Source organism: Pongo abelii, chromosome 1, assembly GCF_028885655.2.
Source record: "Pongo abelii isolate AG06213 chromosome 1, NHGRI_mPonAbe1-v2.0_pri, whole genome shotgun sequence".
Lineage (NCBI taxonomy): Eukaryota > Metazoa > Chordata > Mammalia > Primates > Hominidae > Pongo > Pongo abelii.
Genome location: NC_071985.2, coordinates 90,570,870 through 90,591,785, shown reverse-complemented (window position 1 = coordinate 90,591,785; position 20,916 = coordinate 90,570,870). Strand labels below are relative to the sequence as shown.

The window sequence follows — 20,916 nt, the reverse complement described above, 5'->3', positions numbered from 1 at the left end:
AGCCAGACTGGCAGTGAGGGCAGGCAGTCGGGAGATAATAAACAAGAAAAACATAAAGCACATGTGTGTGCCCACAAATACACAATTTCTATTATCTTAAAGGATCATGTGAATGGCAACATTGTTGCTGCTTTATTTTGCACTTTGGGGAAAATCAGAGTCATGACAAGCCGTTTCTGACTCGCAATCAGGGTTAGTGGTGCTGTTGGATAATGTAGGAAACAGAAAAGGACCAGGTTGGGAGGTGGAGGCTGGGTTCAGCCTTGACAGGTAGAGTAAAAGGAGCTTCTGAGACCTCCACATGGAGCTCTCAGGTAAGCAGTCAGATACTTATATCTGAAACTCAGGCTTATGGCTTGGACTAGAAAGATACATTTGGGAGTCATTGGATTAGAGGTAGCAATTTAAACCATGGCACAGATGAGCATCCTCCCAGTGAGAGAAACACTCTTACTAAAAGGGAAGTGAAAAGAGAAAAGAGCATGGGGCCAGGGGATGAAGAACTTCTTCATAGCCACTAGAGGAGGGAGGCTGAGCCTGCGGAGGAACCCGGGAAGGTGTTACTGGGAGAGATGGTAGGAAAACCAGGAGAGAGCTGCTTCACAGTGGTTTAAAATGGAGGGAGTAACCCACAGTAATGACATTAGCATGCACCCAAACAAAATGAGGACAAAACCTGTCCATTGGATAGACCAGAGTGTGAAGGAATCACATCTGAAGCCAAATTGGAATGGGTTGAAGACGAGTGAGGAGTAAGCTAACACACACCAGTGCTTGCCAAACCCTTTTGCTTTGTGGAACACATAGAAAATTATAGCTCAGTGAACACTGGCCAGTTGCACAAGGCTGCTCCCAGCTGGAAGTGTGGCCCCACACAGATGATCTGAGGGCCAAGGGAATCAATATTTTATAACACCTATAGCCATTTGAGATACATCAATGTGTCTCGGAATACCAACTGGTAAAGGTCTGCCATAGACCACTTTCTCAACTAGAGTGGCTGTGAATTGTGGCTCCCAGGGGGTGTGGAATCAAGGTGAGCTTGCTGGCTTGGTTTGGTTTGGTTAGAAGAGTTTTTAAGATCTTAGCGTCTTTCAGAAGCATCTATGGGAAAAATCCAGTTGAGATGGGAGGACTGAATTCATGAGAGAGAAAAGGGTAGTATAGCATTGGTGGTATAAAGCTCCTCAGAAGACAGAAAAGAATCCAATTTCAGGTGGAGGGTCAAACGTACAAGAAACTGTGTGTGCAAAAGTGTAATTCTCTCCACAATACTAGAAATTGGATGTCGTTATTACTGTGTTACAAATTTAAAACCTGAAGCTTAGTGAGATTAAGTCACTGCCCCAGGTTCCTTGCCTAGTAAGCTGCATAGCCAGGACTATAACCTATATTTTTCTGACTCCAAAACGCCTAACAATTATACTTAGGTGCTAGGCCTGGAGATGCAAAAATGATGCCTTTGAAGAGGTCATATGCTAAAAGTGTAGAGAGACACTAAAATAAATATAACACAGTGTGATAAATAGAATAATGGAGACATGGGGGAAATGCTTTAGGAACCACGAAGACTATACCCAAGTACATGCCCATCAATTCCTGAACTCATGGAGGCAGGGGTGGACTGGACATACAGCAAGGGCTAGAAAGAAATACAAATACCTGGATGGATGGATGGGTGGGTAGACAGAGAATAAGAGTTCAGTATGAATAAAGATTCCCTCCTTAGGGCAAGTGTGGTTCATGTGGCCACAAGAGGTCGCTGCAGATCTGACACAAATGAAGTGTTTTTCCATTGGTGCTGCCATGCTCTCTCCAGTAGCTTTCCGGAAGGAAGGGGTTAGAATGGAGAGAGGGAATGAGGTTGGTGACCAGATGCTCCATAGCGTTTTCTGCCCTCTGTAGGCCGGACCCAGAACTTCATGCCCAGGCTGGCTCCATCTTCACCCTATTCCTGTTCATTTCCACTCCTGTCCTAAGTTCTAGGCTTTTGATATGTTTCTCCAATGTGTTCTGTCTTTCAGATGTAACTCAGAAATGGTCTTAGGTTTCTCGTTAGGCCTGTAGTTCCAGCTACGGATGAGACTCCAACCCCAGCAGGCTTTCTGGCTGAGTGCCTTTGTACAAATTACTTCATCTTTCTGGGACTCACCAAAAACACTAAGGTTGGGAGGAAGGGTCTGATCGTTAAGTCTTCCTGACCCACACTTCTTACAACAGCTCACCTTCACCGAACACTTCCTACTTGCTAGGCATTGGTCTAAGCCTGCAATATCCAAGAAGGCAGACACTTGTCACATGTAGCTGCTTAAATTTTTTAAATTTCAACTAAAGTAAAAACAATTAAAACTTCAATTTCTCCGTCTCATGAGTCAATTTCAAGTGCTTAATAGCTCTCTGTGGCCACTGAACTGGACAGCCCAGAAAACATTTCATCATCACTGAAAGTTCTATTAGATCTTGCTGTCTGAGCGCATCTTATGTTTTTAATCTTGTTTAACCTTCATAGTAACCCTATGATGCAGGTATAATTATTTATCCTCTTTAGAGATAAGGACCCTGAGACACAGACTGGTTAAAAAACTTACCCAAGGTCTCTCACCAGATTCATATCCAGAGTGAGGATTCAAGCTCAGATATTTGGCTCTAGGGCCTACCATGCAGAGCTGTCCCCTACCCCAAGCTCTCCTGCTCTCCCCTCTCGCCTCCACAACTGGAATGACTTATCCTATTCCCCAACGGCCATTGTCCCTGACTACTGCCGCCCTGACAACTGACTCTGAGTGATGAGAGCACCTGGGCCTGGAGCCTCTTCTGGATAAGGATCCACACTCTATTTTCATCCCACCTCCTTTTAGCCCCTGAATTCCCTTAGAGTATTAGTGTTAGTATCATGGGTTTTAATATCTCCACTAACCCATCCCATTCTCAGTTCAAGGTCAGCCTGAGTCCTGAAAGATTCCAAACCTGGGCAGCAGCCCTGTTGCTGTTCCCTGAGGGTCACCTTCATCCCCAAGGGAACAACATGCAGCCAGCTCAGCTCAGCTCAGCTCAGCTCAGCTCACCAACACCTTTGAAGGTGCAACAGCATCTCACTCTGCAGGGGAAGTGTGAAAAGTCAGATGCAGTTCACACTCTCATGCCGCCAGAACCCGGTGAAAGTGTAGAAGTTGCCGGGGCAGAGGCTTCATCCATTCAGTGTGCAAACCACAAATGTTTGCAAGCTAGACCACTTGCGGTTATCCCCTCTCTCTCCTGCCCCAGCTGCTGCCCTGCAGGGACTCCACACACCCACAGGACCTGCAGCTGAACGAAGTTGAAGACAACTCAGGAGATCTGTTGGAAAGAGAACGATAGAGGAAAATATATGAATGTTGCCATCTTTAGGTGAGTGGACAAGATTTCTACTTCCTACTTTACTTCCTCGCTACTTTTACCTCTTTCCTAAACAACTGAGCCACCAAAAAAAATGCCTGGCAGTGTCAAATTAGTTTCCCACTTCCACTGAGTCAGACAATCTAGGGCAAGAAAACTTAGAAAATTCTCTCTGTCCATTCCTGGCCTCAGCAATAAGCACATCAAATTCCATCAGACTATGTAGAACTTCTCACTTAAAGATTTCCAGGAAGAACTTTACTGTCAGAAAATGCTTAGCCAGGCGTGGTGGTGCATGCCTGTAATCCCAGCTACTTGGGAGGCTGAGGCAGGAAAATCACTTCAACCTGGGAGGCGGAGGTTGCAGTGAGCCAAGATTACACTCCAGCCTGGGCAACAGAGCAAGACTCCTTCTCAATAAAAAAAGAAAAAAAGAAAAAAGAAAGAAAAGAAAAAAGAAAATGAAAATGCTTCCTAGTATTTTGCCTGACTCTGTGTTTCACCGTGAACTCTCATGTTCTGTCCACAGAGGAAATGGGAATGTGTGACCTCTTTTTCTGTTGAGGGAACATTGAATAATTTCCAGTTTTTATCTATTACAAATGATGCTGCTATGAGCACTCTTGTATATGTTTTTTCAGGCTTATATGTATACATTTCTGTTTGACATTTACCCAGGAGTGAAAATGCTGAGCCATCAGGGATCCCTGTGTTTAGTTTTGGTAGATTCTGCCAAGCCATTTTCTAGTGACTGTACCAATTTATATTCCCACTAGTGGTGTACAAGAGTTCTAGTTTCTTCACATCCTCACCAATACTCAGTAGAGGATTGCATGGGGAGGGTCACTGGGCTCCCCTAGACCCAGCTCAGTCTCAGATGGTATCACTCCCTTATTCTTATGGAAGGTGTAGTGGTATCTTATTATGGTTTAAATTTGCATTTCCACGGTGATTTATGATGTCTAGCTCCTTTTGCTATGTTAATTTGACACGTGGATATCTGCTTCTGTGAAGTACCTATCCAGTTATTTTTGCCCATTTTTCTAGTATGTTGTCTGTCTTTTTCTTACTGATTTGCAGAAATTCTTATATTTCTTATGTGGGCCCTTTGTCAGCCACATGTATTTAAACTGTCTCATCACACCACAGCTCGCCTATTCCCTCTCTTAATGGTGTCTTTTAAGGAATAGTTCTCAAAATAATACCTGACAGTCTTAAAAGCCTGATTCTGAAGCTCCATCTATGTTCTACTCCAGACTTATCGATGTCTGATTCCCTCCTGAACTGAGGATCCTGTGAACCATCCTCAGGGCTCCACTTCTCCATCGCATTGCAGCATCCGCATACATTTACCTCTGGAGACAGGAGCTCCTTGGAAGCTGGGAGGTCACTTGGTGGTCAAGCGGTAGATGATCTTAGTTTTCCAGTGCTGCGCTGTCTCCCAGGCTGAATGACGCTGAGGCCAAGCAAATTCGGGCAGTCTCTGGATCTTTCTAATGGAGGTGTCCCATAACCATGTTCCATCCTAGTTCCCTGGCATAGGCTTGTTGAAGCCGCAGAAAATGTCAGGGATTGATTAGTGATTTACCGACTCCTTCATACTTAGTGTTCAGGAAAATTTATTTATGTAATACTTCTTCAACCAAAGAGGAAATATCAATTAGAGCTTTGTAAGTTTCTTTCCCACTTCCTATTTTGACTATCAAGCTATAGCACCACCCAGCTCAGGCCACCCACCCACCTTCAGTCCTGAGGCCTGGTTGCTCTCTGCCAGCTTCGCCCTGGCCTGTTTCTGACCTGTGTTCCCTCCGCTGTGCCAGGACAGGCCCCATGCTGCTCTGGACGGCTGTGCTGCTCTTTGGTAAGTCAACGAGCATGGGCATCCCCTCTTGGAGAACTAAGGACCATAAGTCACCCCTGAGACACCAAGTTCCTCATCTTACCTTTCCCAATTCCAGTGGGTTTGTGGCTGGAGCTCAAGACAGGTGCGTGTACCTGGGCATGCTTGGGAGAGATGGGTACTGGGGTAGGAGAAACTCCTCAGTGTTTCCTACCCCATTGTCCTGGGTCCTTGGCAGGGCAGCCCTTTGATATGTCAGAGATAAATTAGGGAGGCAGAAAATCACATTACAAGGTCCCCTAACTTCCCAATGACATTTCTACCTTGTGACATCAGGTTAAAATACTAATCAGAGCTGTCTCAAAAGGAAATTGAGGTTGCAGAAGGGAAGGAGGCTGCTGGGGGCAACAGGGAAGGAGTCAGGGAAATGAGGGGAAACAGTCCCAGGCATTTTGCTCAGCAATGGGAGGTGGAATTTTACAGGGTGACATATTTTTATGGAGCCTCAGCATTTTCTTAGAACCAGTTAACAATGGCCAGACCTCTCACCTGGTTGAAAGGCCTGTGCTCTGAGTAACCAAAACCCTTTTCAAATTGACCGTCTCTCTTCCGCCTACATCTTCTCTCTGTTGGGGGCTGTTTCAGATCCATGGGGCTGGTTTGAAGAATCAACTCCATTATCTGATCCATGTCTCTCTCTCTCTTCTTTCCATTTCTTCTCATGCAGGCTACTTGTAACTGAAAGAGCTGGTCTAAGGGTAGACGATTGCACGGAGAGGGTCACTGGGCTCCCCCAGACCCAGCTCAGTCTCAGCCAGTGTCACCCCCCTTATACCTAAAAGAAATAATTTGGCATATATTTTGTTTCACTTCACAGTTTCCAAGTGGACCTACTTTTTGTTTAATTCTTGTTCCCAATAGCTTGTTTGCTATTTGTATTCATTGAACTAGAAAAGCAAAACTGTTCCTAAATATAACCTCTTCCTGGACAGAGTTTGTGAGAATTTGACCCTGTGAGGAAAATGCCTCTTCCACTCAATGTTCCTTCTCCAGCATAGCATGCTACTCATGTGTTCTATGAATGGCCATTTGGACAAATGAAAAGGTCTAATGCTCACACCGAGGCAGGGACAGGATAGCCTAATGCCTGGATATACTCCAGACAAAAGACTCCCAGGGGCAAATGGCACTACCGGCACTACCTTGTAAAAGGAACAGCCCTTGGACTTGTCTAGATACAGTCTGAGAGTGTTCCAGCTTGGAACCCAGGACGAAGATGACAGACAGCAAATGAGGAGAGGAAGGGAATCAGTGACCGGCTGACTGGTGTACAGTGTAATGGAGAACCCAGCACCAGCAAATTTGGTCCCACTTGATGTTCAGGGACCCTGGAAAAACAGCCTAAAACACAGGCACTGGGGCTGGGTGTGTAGGAACATTTATCTTACCATAAGTGTAGAGCTGCTATTTCCTCTCTCAAGAGCAGGGTGTGGTCATAATAAATTGGTGGCTATTACTATTATTAGCTGTCAGGGCTCCAGGAGGAAAGGAACCCTGACATTGAGGATGCTGGGACCTGGCTGAATGTGAAATATGTATTTAAAGTTTGGGAAATTAGGCTTAATTTTCTTCTGAGCTGAACATTAGCCAACTTCCCTCCTATCACTGGAGCCTGCTCCCCGCATACTCACACAGCATCCATAGGAGGTGTCATGGGGTCCCATACAGCCCTCCCAGCAATGTGACTGCTGCAGCTTGGCACTGCAGCCTGTTCCACAGTGCTAGAGCTCAGTGGTGAGAGAGTTCTTCATGTTGAGCCGAAATCTGCCTCCATGATCCCTCTAGTTTCCATTTCTGTCCTATAAAGTAACTCAGAATAAGTCTCCTCCTTCTTTTAAGCTTAGCCCACCAAGTATTTTGTGTCCCTCCTCTGTTGCATCTTTCCCAGATAAATATCTTCCAATCCCTCAGAAACTTTAAGAGGAAATTATCCTGCTCCTAGAGTTGGCAGGGGTTCCTGCCTTCATTTTTCAGAACTCTATTATGCAACTTGGTTTGACAGTAGCTCTTGGCCACTTCATGATACTGTCACCTCATCTTCAGCCTATAGCTAATGGAGGTCCCTGGGCCCTCATTTCAGGAACTGCTGTAAGCAGGTGTCACCCACTGTGTATGTTCCCAGCTGGCTGCCGTTTTGATTGCAGAAAGCAATTTTGTAATCCCACCTCCAAGATCTTGCAGTACCATGGGGAGCAAGTCATTGGGATTTGGGGACAGGAGCTCATTTTAAGTGCATCTATGCTTCCTGAGTGCCTTCTCTCTTGTTTTTGGTTTCAGTAGTCTCAACCCTGTTTGTTTAGCACTTTGTAGCTGCAAAATTGTTTTCCAGTGAGGAGGGGAAGGGAAGAAAGACATAACTACAGAGTAAGCTCTCTGTCACTCTGAGGTCAGGCCGTCTTTCTGCTTTCAGTTAATGTAGTAACCACTTTCTCAGGCAGTGGGTCAATATAACCTTCACAACTACACTGTAAGAAAAAAATGACTATTATCATTTCTATTATGTGATATGACAGAACGAGATATTGAAGGCTCTTGGAACTTAGACAACTTGTTCAAGGTCATACAGAAAGAGGCAAATTCATGACTCAAGTCCAGGTCATCTGATTCCAAATCCTGCATGCTTTCCACTACACCGAGCTCATAGATGGAGGTTAGGGGTGGAGATGGAGGGATAATAAAGAAGAGACCCGTTGTTCTGCACACTCTTGAGAGCTTATGACTGAGCTGACCCTGAGCTGAATAGAGAATTGAGCTGGAAGATTCCATCTGTATCCAAAGTAGTGTAGAAAGCAAAGATGATACCATGTGACAGAGCCAAACATCTGCTCTTAGAGGGTTTTCACCCACCCTTCCCAAGACCATTCTTGCATTTTTTTTTTTTGGTGTTATGCAAAATACCTAGGACATGCCAGCAATGAAGGACACAAGTAAATGTATGAGGATTGGCTGGACTGACTGCACTCAGCCCTACATTCATTCATTGTTTCACACCTTGCCCCAAAGTCCAGAAGATTCTTCACTGCTTCATATCCAGCTATGACCTTCAATTTCGGGTCTTCCATTGTTTGGGCTATTCAAACCTATCTAGTCATATCTGTCATCATTTTGTGAGTTGGCCTCTCTTCCCAGGTCACCTGTTCTCACACATTCACTCATTTAAAAACATAAATGCAGCACATCCAAGATGCAAGCATGATGTGGGATGCATCCAGTTTGTTTGTAGTTCTCTCATTCATCCGTGCTGCCTGACAATATCTCACATCCTTTAATGATTACTCTTTCAGGGGACTTGGCCTCCTCAGTCTGATCACTTCCATACCCTTTTCACCAGAGCTCTGTGGAGAGATGGGACCACAGGAATCAGGTCCTTCCCTTGCTATGTGGGTTCTCCTGTAGATGTTGGAGGTAGGACCCTCAGGCACATTCATGCAAGAGTCTAGTCCTATGTTTTCTACTTTTTGCTTCCCACCTCATACATTGGGATGCAAAGGAAAACATTTATGCATTTATTCAGCAGATGCTTACTGAACACAGACTATGTTCCAGGCACAGGTCCTAGGCATAGAAAATATAGCAATGAGTAAAATAAGCAGAGTCCCTGCTACTATGGAGCTTACATTCTAGACAGAGAGACAGGTGATAACATGTAGGCAATTTAATGAATAAGATAAAATCGAATGGTGATAAGTATTTTGAAGATAATACAATGGGGCATTGTTTTAGTGATTGGGGAAAATTCTTTTGACCGGAGTCCCAGGGAAGACCTGTTTGAGAAGGCAACATTTGAACTGTGATAGGGCAAAGAGTCCTAGGGAGTAGGTCCAGCACAAACGTTGAGTGGTCAAGTGGCTGGGTGGTTGGGTGGTTGGGTGGTTGGAAGGTTGGATGGTTGGGTGGTTGGATGGCTGATGGCTGGGTTGTTTGGTGGTTGAGTGGCTATGTGGTTGGATGGTTGGATGGTTGTGTGGATGGGTGGCTAGGAGGTTTGGTGGCTGGGTGGTTGGTTGAATGGGTGTAAGTCCTCATTGCTGAAGTGACAGGCCTCCTTGTCAGAAGCTGTTTTTGCTACTTAACCTAATTGTGTTACTTTGTTCTCTTGTAGTTCCCTGTGTTGGGAAAACTGGTAAGTTGTGTCCATGTCTCTTGTTGGTTGAATGGGTGTAAGTCCCCATTGCTGAAGTGACAGCCCTCCTTGTCAGAAAGCTCTTTTTGCTACTTAACCTAATTGTGTACTTTGTTCTCTTGCAGTTCCCTGTGTTGGGAAAACTGGTAAATTGTGTTCATGTCTCTTCTAATTCAAAGTATGTCTATGGGCCAAAACTTACTGGATGGGAACAGCACAGTGCCATGGGGTCCCCCAGAAACATCTGCAGAGCAGCACCAGACTAGGCCCCTTCCTCAGGAGTCTTGGCCAGTTCTCAGGAAAAGGAGGAACTTGGAACTCCACTAGTCTAGGGCCAAGGGTAGTCCTAGGGTGACACAAGCCTCATCAGTGGGACTCTAGGCCTCTATCTTATACCCTTAAAAGTGTCTGTGGCCTCTATCTTCTCTCCGTGTGGTTCTGGAGCTCTTATATTCTCAACTCAACAAGACTGGGACTCCCTTCCTTCCTTTTATGTTCAGAGAAGCAGGCACCTTTTTCTGCTGATCAGTCTTCCTTCCTTCCTCAGGTCCCCTTCCCTCCAGCCCATTCTGTGACACTGACTCCATGGAGCTTTCTGTCAAACAGGAAAAAATTCTGATCTATGAAATCTTGACCTCCAAGGACATATTCTGTGATTCCAGGGGGAGATAATTCAAACCAATACTTAGTGCTGTTAGAAAAAGCAGTAGTGGAAGCAAGGCTTGCCGTTCAGTAACGCGGTGAGCATCATTACTTCCAGGGTGAGGAGAGTGGGTCCTAAGGATCCAGAAGATCCAGGCAAGAGCAGGATGTGCTAGGGCTCCCTAACTGTTACTCCTCATTAGTCTCAGGCCATCAGGCCTGCTCAGAAGGCTGTCTGAGAATGGGGGTGTCTGGCTTATCAAAGAGATGATACAGCCTGGGGACAGATACAGACTGGGGACAGGCTCAGCCTGCCCTGCAGGTGATGGTGGATCCCTGGGAGCTCTTCTCCTGCTCACGTCAGTGCACAGAATACATTTTAGGAATAGAGACAAAGAGAACAGATCCCTTCCATGAGAGTGGTGGAAGATGGAACACCCTGCTGAGGGTAGAGATGGAGGCTGGGCCTGAGGAAGCCCAATGAGGAAGACAGGAGGGACAGAACTCAGGCTGTGGCACCTCCAACACGCCCCACCAGCTGCTTTCTGGTGGACACAGATGCTGCTATTATCAGAAGTGAAGGCTGCAGAAAGTGTCACATTAGGTAGCCACAGGAGGAGAAGCCAATCTAGGCTGGAGGGAATTGAGTCAGGAGGAATGAGGCAAGACAATGAACAGAATGAATGCAATTAAGCCAAGCTTGGCAAGGCAGACAGGAAAGTGCAATATAAAAGAAGACAAGGAGGGTGGATGGGAGGAAAGCCAGAGAGAAAACACAGGGAGAGGAGAGAAGGGGAGGGGAAGGGAAAGGAATAAAGAGAAAGAGGGAAGAGGAAGGAGAGAAGAAGGAAAGGAAGGAGAGAAGAAGGAAAGGAAGGAGGAGTAAAGGAAGTCCGGGTCCTGCCCTTCTCTGGTCGGCATGAAGAACTGGAGACAGTGACACCGTACCAGTGCCATCCAAGGGCCTCCATCCCCAGCAGGAGGCCTTAGGCTGGGGGACAGAGGGAGAGAAGTGACCGCTGGGACCTGCAGCTCCAGGGCTGCCCTGTTCCTCTGTCTCGCAGTCTGGCTGTATCTCCAAGCCTGGCCAAACCCTGTGTTTGAAGGAGATGCCCTGACTCTGCGATGTCAGGGATTGAAGAATACACCACTGTCTCAGGTGAAGTTCTACAGAGATGGAAAATTCCTTCATTTCTCTAAGGAAAACCAGACTCTGTCCATGGGAGCAGCAACAGTGCAGAGCCGTGGCCAGTACAGCTGCTCTGGGCAGGTGATGTATATTCCGCAGTCATTCACACAGACTTCAGAGACTACCATGGTTCAAGTCCAAGGTGAGTCACCAGCTTGGGAGTTTGTGGGGCAGGAGGTACTGCTCAAGGGTCCCGTCTCTAGAGGCCAGTACCTCTCTGGGCAGGACCCCTGTCTCTGGCTGCCCCTCATGCTGGGCCAATGTGTGGGGCCCCGAGGTTTCCCAAGATGTTGACTCAATACCCACCTCTCCCCACCATGGGGCACACATGGAGCCAGGGGAAGGAAGGGGGAGATTCTTGGGAGGGGGCCACTGGGAAGAGCCTGGACCAGTCCAGGCTCATCCTTCCCTTCTATGGACTAGAGGACTTTGAAGGCCCCCTCTGCCTCTGACTTCCAAGATTCCAGAAGGGCCTGGCTGTGTGGGAGTCATTTCAGAGTTTGTGGTGAGGGTAAGAGGACAGGTCCTGGGGATGAAACTGCCTCCCATCGGGGTCCCCGGGCTGCAACCTGAGATGAGTAGAAGCTCAGGCCTCAGCCTCCTGGGGCTTCATCATCCAGGACTCCCCTCCTGAGTCCTGGGCCTGCATCTCCCCAGAGCTGTTCCCACCTCCTGTGCTGAATGCCGTCCCCTCTCCTGAGCCCCGAGAGGGTAGCCTGGTGACCCTGAGATGTCAGACAAAGCTGAACCCCCTGAGGTCAGCCTTGAGGCTCCTTTTCTCCTTCCACAAGGACGGCCACACCTTGCAGGACAGGGGCCCTCACCCAGAACTCTGCATCCCAGGAGTCAACGAGAGAGACTCTGGGCTTTACTGGTGTGAGGTGGCCCCGAGGGTGGCCAGGTCCAGAAGCAGAGCCCCCAGCTGGAGGTCAGAGTGCAGGGTAAGTGTGCGAGAGAGTGGAGATGCCCCCAGGGCCCTGGGCGTCAGGCAGTGGGATCCCCTGGGGCTAAAGAAGTTGGGGGAAGGGTCCCCAGGAGAGGAGGGAGCCAGGGTCCTGGGTGGTCAGGCTGAGCCTCCCATCCCATGTGTGTCCCAGCTCCTGTGTCCCGTCCTGTGCTTACTCTGCACCACGGGCCTGCTGACCCTGCTGTGGGGGACATGGTGCAGCTCCTCTGTGAGGCACAGAGGGGCTCCCCTCCGATCCTGTATTCCTTCTACCTTGATGAGAAGATTGTGGGGAACCACTCAGCTCCCTCTGGTGGAACCACCTCCCTCCTCTTCCCAGTGAAGTCAGAGCAGGATGCTGGGAACTACTCCTGCGAGGCTGAGAACAATGTCTCCAGAGAGAGGAGTGAGCCCAAGAAGCTGTCTCTGAAGGGTGTGTTTTGTCCTCCAACAGAGCTTTGAGCCCCAGCAAGCTGGCAGGGGTCAGATCTCACCCTCTGTGTACCTCCCATCACGCCTGGCACAGTGCTGGACCCATGGCAGCCACTGCATGACCGAGCATGGACCCTAATTGGTCCATCTGTCCACTGAGCCTGGCAGAGAAATATTGAAGTCCACGGAGAGTGGGGAGCCTCATGGGGAGAGCAGTCACGTGGTCACTCGTGGTGTCACCATCATCCTTGCTGCCATCCCCTAAGCCATCCTTCATGCCCATCTACGAGGCTCCCCCAGGCCAGACGGTTCCCCTAATATCAGTCATTCTGCCTGTTCCGTGCGAGGCTGGAATGCATTTCTGAATTTTATCTTCAGTGCTCATGGCCACCTTCTTCTCCCTGCTCCCAGGTTCTCAAGTCTTGTCCACTCCCACCAGCAGCAACTGGCTGGTTCCTTGGCTGCCTGTGAGCCTGCTTGGCCTGATGGTCATTGCTGCTACACTTCTGGTTTATTTGAGATCCTGGAGAAAAGCTGGTCAGTAACTCTTCTTGGCTTTCTTAGCTGCTGAATCCCTGTGCCAGGCCCTGCCCAGCCTTTGGAAAGCCAGAGTCTGACAGGACCAGCCACTCTCTTCTCCTGGGTGTAGGGTGGCAGGGGGACTTCTCTTCCTGTGTCACACAAAGGGGCACATGGAAGGACAGTTAATGCTTCCAAAACATATACACACATGCACTTGCTCACATGCTCACAGTCATCCAGAGATGCACACAAACACACAACTACACACTCAGGCATGAATAGAACATAAACCAAGGAATTATTACAAGCCAAACGTGAGGTATGTCAGTATCCTTTACATTTGGAAGACAATCTGTGGCTAGGAATATGACAAAAAAAAAAAAAGGCCTCCACCTCTGTCTCTCATTGAGCTCAGCAGAGCTCTGATCTGCTTAGCAGAGGAGAAAGAAGACAGAACTACAGTGCATATGCACAGGCTCACTCACACACTCATCTTGTACAGTACTTTACTGTAGCAGAGTGTGCAAAGGATATTAACTATCAGAAAGGAAATATGATAGACAGGACTGAGCAATGGCCTGTCCCCAACACTACCATTAGTTCCATAGCCTTGAGCCGGTTCACTGTAAGACTCACTAAATCAGCTTCCTTTCCAGTGATGTTGTAAGGGTTTAAGTTAATGAGATAACATTTATCTAATACCTCATGTATTAGACCGGCACATAGTGGGTGCTCAGTAAATTCTCATTCTAATCTGAGCAGATCACCCCAGCAGGTTCCCAGGCTGCCCTTTCTCCTCTGTGCATTCTCTAATGCTTCTAATCAAAGTCACTGAAAATAAAAAGATTGGTTAAAATTCTGATGTAGAGGAAAACAATCAGATAAACGACATTTCAAGTTATCTATTTAGTTTGATATTCCAGACTCTCTTCTTCTTCCTGTCACAGTCGCGATAATTAAGAATGAATGTTGGCTCTCAAAGCAATTAGTTTGGGGGGCCACGCATTTATTCCAACTCTAACCTTTGCTCGCCTCAGGCCACACACATATAAGGAATGGCTACCAGTGCCAAAGCTATGATTCCTAGGGCTCCATCTACAGAGGTTCAAATCAACCCCACTTCCTCCTCTGCAGGGGCAATGTTTTTATTTTCTGCTTGTCTAGGACAAAAGTGATTGCTCTCATAGACCTCCAAAGCTAGATGTACTTATTTAAGTTTGCTACTCCGTCTGTTGAGAAATTTGGGATGAGTTTTCCAGGAGCTGGGCCAGCCTGATAATTAAGGAAGACCACCCAGTCATATGTTCAAAGCATTCCTTCCTGCATCCACCAGGGTACCCGAAAAGGTCTCTTCCCACCCCTAGTCCCAACACCCTGCCTCACCAGGCGCCTAGTTAGGGCTTGGACCAGACTTCAACTTCCTCTCCCCTTTTGAATTTGTAGTCTTTGTCCATACAACTTCCCATCCCCACCCTTCTCACTAGTCTTCAGTCTGGATTCAATACAGGCTAGACTTGCTTTAAGGTATCCTTTCATAGTGGGGAAAAAGGAGAGGAGGCCCAGAGCTACTGGGGAGGCAGCTGGAGTAGGGAACCACAAACCAAAGATCTGTGAGTTATGCTGTCATTGTGTCTAATAAAGCCTCCTCCAAAGGGCCCAGCCTGGCCTCGGTAATATAGTTGTTTCTGTTTCTGTCCACTCACCTCTGAGTCAAGGCATTAAAGGCAGAGTAATGGCAGAGTAATGTAGCACAACTACCTCCCTCCCCAGCCCCAGACAAGATGGTGAAAGAGTGGTCACTAGTGAAAGATCCTCAAGAACAAGACACCTTTCACAGGGAACAAAAGAGCATCCTCTTGATGTAGAGATTATAAACCATCACCACCACACCCACTGCCAACCTTGGAGCAGGTGGGCTTCATTTTACTAAGGAACCTGTCTCTCATGCAGACAGGACTGCTGGTGGTGATCTTAATATCTCAGAATCTCAGGCACACAAAATATTCTTTATAATATTGCTCAGAAAGTCACTTTCAGGACCAATTCCATAGCTACACAGGAAAAACAGCCAGATCAATAGCCTTATTCTCCACACCCAGCTCTGGGAGACTCACAACCATTTCCAAATAGCATAGCTGCTCTTTAGTAAACAGAAATATGCCACCACCAAAGACAGTCTACAGATGTAATGTCCAAAGTCAATTTTTAGAACATTTGACCAATGATGGTGTTACTGGAACAAGGATATGGTCATGCAAGTGGTCCACTTCAAAGTAGCACTCACCTGCATGTACAGGTTCTGCTGTGCTTGTTTAAAAGTGTTCCTTTTATTACCAGTTGTCACACATCCCATAAAACAAAGTTCTGTCAAACTCATGGAACTCTTCATTGAATGGAGACTCAGAAACTGAGGCTCATTTCTCAGCCCTGATGAATGAGCATTGGAGAATGCTTAATCACTGGGGATCTGTCTAAGTCTCCATAAATCCCTTCTTGATTTTACAGGAGGAGCCATTTCCACATATCCTACCCGGTGATTCTGATGCTTTCTAGCTGTTAGAGTAATGAGTATTTCTTAGGCACCAGGCATGAACCAAGCATTCTAAAATCTACATGTGACCCAATTCCTATCCCAAGAGTTACCTTTAAAGTTCTGGAAGCACCTGCTGTTCCAGAGGCAGCGTGCTAGTGGAGAAAAGGCATGCAAACCTGGATTAAGATTCTGTCTCCACCACTTACTGTGACCTTATAGAAGTCGCCTCTCCCAGCTCCAGTCACCTCTTCTATGAAATGGAGATAAAGATAAAAGTATCAACCTTTGCAAGATGGTTGTGAAAAACATTAGACACCAAAGAATTAGGAAGAGAGGTGCTTTTGAAATCCAACTATGTGCTGGTCACTGGTTAGGTGCTTTACTAGGAAGATTATATTTTATTTGGATTGCCTGGCCCAGTGTCTGGCATATAGTGTATGGTCAAAGTTATTAGCTTTTCTTCCTTCTGAAAAGCGGCTTGACTGGTAAGCCTAGGCCCTCTCCATGCAAAAATGTGATCCATTCTTGCTGACCTTACTTCCTCCTAGTTTGTGATTCCCATGGAGCCATCTAGGGTATTTTTCAAAGGAAACATCCCATAAAAATCAACCATGTCCAGACCTGTGAATTAGCCCTCCTAACCAAACCAGCCTCAAACCTCCAGTGGCCTCCTTGTCATTCTTGCTCACAGCTTTCCTGTCCCCTGTCCCACCTGTCCTCTAAGGGACACCCAGTGAATCATGCCTTTGTATCTCCTAGGGCCCCTTCCATCCCAGATACCACCCACAGCTCCAGGTGGAGAGCAGTGCCCACTATATGCCAATGGTAAGGACTTCCAGCAGGACGGTGGTCTGCCCATGTGGGCCAAAAAGAGCTTCTTAAGGAAAGTAATAAGGAAGCTCTCCTGAGCCCTGTGTCTCAGGAATTGGAGTCATCTGGGGAAGGAAAACAAACAGCTTCTAGAAAGGGCATGAAGAGGGAGTGCTGTGGAGCTGGTGGTGGGAGAAGGGGGTGGGAAGGGAGCCAGGGCTGCAGGAGATGGGGCAGGGAAGGTTTGAACCAAGGGTTGGCAAACTTATGGCTCATGGGCCAAACCCAGCACGCTGCCTGTTTTTGTAGATAAAGTTTTACTATAACACAGACATTCTCATTTGTTTATTTTGTTTGAGAGCTTTCATATTACAGAGTTGAATAGTTGTGACGGAGATTATACAGCTCACAAAGCCAAAAATATGTACACCTTTTTTACAGAAGAAGTTTGTCAACCTCTGGTTTAAACAGTGTCAGGGCTAGGGAAGCTGCAAAAAAAATGCTAACGGGGCCTGACTCCTCTTGCCATGATGGCTATCCCCACATTAGTGACCAACCCTCATTGCCACTTATCCCCATAACAGAGCCCCTGATGGGCTTCTCTCCATGTCTTCAGGACACATATGACATGAGGTGGGAGAGTCAGGTGGATCCTATTTAAGCCTCATTCCTTCTTCCAGTGCATCACCAGAAAGGGAAAGATGAAGGTGTTGTCTACTCTGTGGTGCATAGAACCTCAAAGAGGAGTGAAGGTGAGTGATCTCAGGCCAAACTTGATACCTTTGCAAACAGAAGTTTTGGACCTACAATGTCACTACCACTGTCATTACCACTTTTATCATTACTGTGACCACCACCAGTATCACCAAGACCGTCATAGTTATCTCCATTATTGTCACCACCATCTCCTCCTTCACTACCACCTTCACCTTCACACCATCATCAGTGCTGCCATGACCACCACCACCTATCTCCTCCACTACCACGCTCAACACAAACACCACTACGACCACTATATTCACCATTCTCAACATCATCTCCTCCACACTGTTACCATGATAAGTGCAGGGAGTTTTTTGCCCTTTCCTGAACAATGTGAAGGACAAAGAAAAGAGAAAAAATGATGTAATCTTCCTTTGCTCCAGAGTCTAAGTCTAAACAGGACAGTCTCCACTATAAGATGGAGTCAAGAAGACCATGAGCTCCAGCCACAGCTATCAGAGTCAGTTGGCAGAGATGGGGGAAAGGCTGGTCCTTTAACAGAGAAATAGGCCATGTGGCATCATAAGAAGAATGTGGGTTTCTGAGTCTCAGAACTGAGTTCGAAACCTGACTCTATGTACTTACTCACTGTGGACTTGGCAAGTCAAGTGTCCTCTCTGGGCCTACTCTATAAAGGGGAGACAATGCCTGCTTTGCAGGACTACTATAAGTTATTAGGAATGGAACCTAGGTTCTAGAAACAAACCTTAAAAATTGTCTACATGTAATAGATGTTCAAAACAGGGAGTTTTGCTGTTGCTGTCGTTTTAATGTCTTATCTGCCCGCTAATTCAATTCCTAATCTGCAAAAATGGGTTTGAATTGGCATAGGGTTTCTGCTCCTTCCCATAAATGGCAGGTCCCCAGGACCTGAGGTCACACAGCTGGTGTGTAGTCCAGCTGGAACTAGAACCCAGGTCTCCCAATTCCAGATTGAGGAAGAGTGAAAGGAATCTCCCCTCGCTGGCTTCCCTGGCTCTCTAAAGGAAGACAGCCAGCCAGGAGGGGTGGGAAGGAGATGTACTTGCTATGGAGCACAGAGACCTGACCTGAGCTCATTCTTTCTCCACAGCCAGGCCTGCTGAGTTCACCGGGGGGAGAAAGGTGAGCTGGGATCCCTGCTCCTTTCTCACCCTCTGTCTTACATTTGCTTCCTCATCCTGAGCCAACTCTTCCACAGGACAGTTCTATCATCTATGCAGAGGTGAGATGCCTGCAGCCCAGTGAGGTTTCATCCAAGGAGGTGAATATGAGAAGCAGGACTCTCCAAGAACCCCTTGGCGACTGTGAGGAGGTTCTCTGCTAGTGATGGTGTTCTCCTATCAACACACGCCCGCCCCCAGTCTCCAGTGCTCCTCAGGAGGACAGCAGGCTCCTCAACTCTTTCTGTGGGTCCTTCAGTTCCCAAGCCCAGCATCACGGAGCCCCTGAGCCCTTGTCCTGGTCAGGAGCACTTGAACCCTGGGTTCTCTTCGTAGCAGAAGACCAACCGGTGGAATGGGAAGGGAGACGCTCCCACCAAAACACACACTTAGGTTCAATCAGTGACACTGGACACATAAGCCACAGATGTTTTCTTTCCATACAAGCATGTTAGTTCCCCCCAATATATATGAAATAGTCATGTGCCGCATAACAACATTTCAGTCAGTGATAGACTGCATACACAACAGTGGTCCCATAAGTCTATAATGGAGTTTAAAAATTCCTACTGCCTAGTGATATCATAGCTGCCTTAACATCATAACACAACACATTTCTCACGCGTTTGTGGTGATGCTGGTACAAACAAGCTACAGCGCTGCTAGTCATGTAAAAATATAGCACATACAATTATGTACAGTACACTATACTTGATAATGATAATAAACAACTATGTTACTGGTTTATGTATTTACTATAACTTTTTCTTTTTGAGATGGAGTTTTGCTCTGTCGCCCAGTCTGGAGTGCAATGGCACAATCTCGGCTCACTGAACCTCTGCTTCCCGAGTTCAAGCGATTCTCTTGCTTCAGCGTCCTGAGTAGCTGGGACTACAGGTGTGCAGCACCACGCCCGGCTAATTTTTGTATTTATTAGTAGAGATGGGGTTTCACCATGTTGACCAGACTGGTCTCAAACTCCTGACCTCAAGTGATCCACCCGCCTCGGCCTCCCAAAGTGCTGGGATTACAGGTGTGAGCCACCGCACCCAGCCCTGTATTTACTATAACTTTTTATTGTTATTTTGGAGTATATTCCTTCTACTTGTTTTTTGTAGGTTAACTATAAAACAGCCTCAAGCAGGTCCTTCAGGAAGTATCCAGAAGGAGGCCTTGCTATGATAGGAGATGACAGCTCCATGTGTGTTATTGCCCCTGAAGACTTTCCAGTGGGACAAGATGAGGTGGTGGAAGACAGTGATATTGATGATCCTGACCCTGTGTAGACCTAGGCTAATGTGTGTGTTTATTTATGTCTTAGTTTTTAACAAAAAAGTTTAAAAAGATAATAATTTTAAAAATAGAAAAAAGCTTACATAAAAATATTTTGTATAGTTGTACAATGTGTTTGTTTCAAGCTAAGGTTTATTACAGAAGTCAAAAAGTTTTAAAAACCTAAAAAGTGTATAAAGTAAAAATGTTACACTGAACTAAGTTTCATTTATCACTGAAGAAAATTTTTTTTTTTTTTTCGGGACAGAGTCTCACTCTGTCACCCAGGCTGGAGTGCAATGGTACGATCTCAGGTCACTACAACCTTTGCCTCCTGGGTTCAAGCGATTCTTCTGCCTCAGCCTCCCAAGTAGCTGGGATTACAGGCATGCACCACCACGCCTGGCTAATTTTTGTATATTTAGTAGAGATGGGGGTTTCGCCATGTTGGCCAGGCTGGTCTCGAACCCCTGACCTCAAGTGATCCACCTGCCTCAGCCTCCCAAAGTACTGGGATTACAGCCATGAGCCACTGCGCCCGACCTGAAGAAAATACTTTCATGAATTTAGTGTAGTCTAAGCATACAGTGTTGATAAAGCCTGCAGTAGTGTACAGTAATGTCCTAGGCCTTCACATTCACTCACCACTCACTCACTGACTCACCCAGAGCAACCCCAAGCCCTGCAAGCTCCATTCATAGTAAATGCCCGATACAGGTATATTTTTCTCATCTTTATATTGTTTTTTACTGCGTTTTACCTTTTCTGCATTTAGATATATTAACTACAAAAATACCATTGTGTCATAGCTGCCTGCTATATTCAGGTTTGTAGCCTAGGAGCGATAGGCTATACCAAAAAAAGAAAATGAAAAAAAAAAAGAAAAGAGTAGGCTATACCATATAACCTAGGTGTGTAATAGGCTATTACCATCTGGCTTCGTGTAAGTACACACTATGATGTTTGTACAGTGATGAAATTTCCTGACAACGCATTTCTCAGAATGCGTCCCTGTCATTAAGTGACTCATGCGTGACTTTGTATGTGTGTGTGTGCATGTGTGCTTCTATTATGGTCCTCAGTCCCTTTGAATATGTTTACCTTGACCCTGAAAAGAAAGAGCATCTGCTGCCCTTTCAGAGCACTTGGCAAGTCAGAAATGCTTCCAGATGTATTTGCATGCACTTATTTTTAAAAAGAAAAAAAAAGGCCGGGCGCGGTGGCTCAAGCCTGTAATTCCAGCACTTTGGGAGGCCGAGGAGGGAGGA

The 20,916-nt window shown here is 46.6% G+C and overlaps 1 protein-coding gene across 1 annotated transcript; it reads left to right on the top strand.

Moving 5' to 3' along the window:
• Positions 1–301: 301 nt before the first annotated feature.
• On the top strand, positions 302–18,548 carry LOC100446014 (Fc receptor-like protein 6). Its single transcript, XM_063723831.1, is given in 13 exon segments — positions 302–314; positions 3,018–3,163; positions 3,265–3,338; positions 5,196–5,236; positions 11,105–11,371; positions 11,887–12,111; positions 12,114–12,170; positions 12,327–12,608; positions 13,019–13,144; positions 16,422–16,487; positions 17,153–17,224; positions 18,307–18,338; positions 18,415–18,548. Coding segments are annotated over 13 exon segments (1,527 nt in total). The 3' UTR covers positions 18,541–18,548.
• Positions 18,549–20,916: the final 2,368 nt, after the last annotated feature.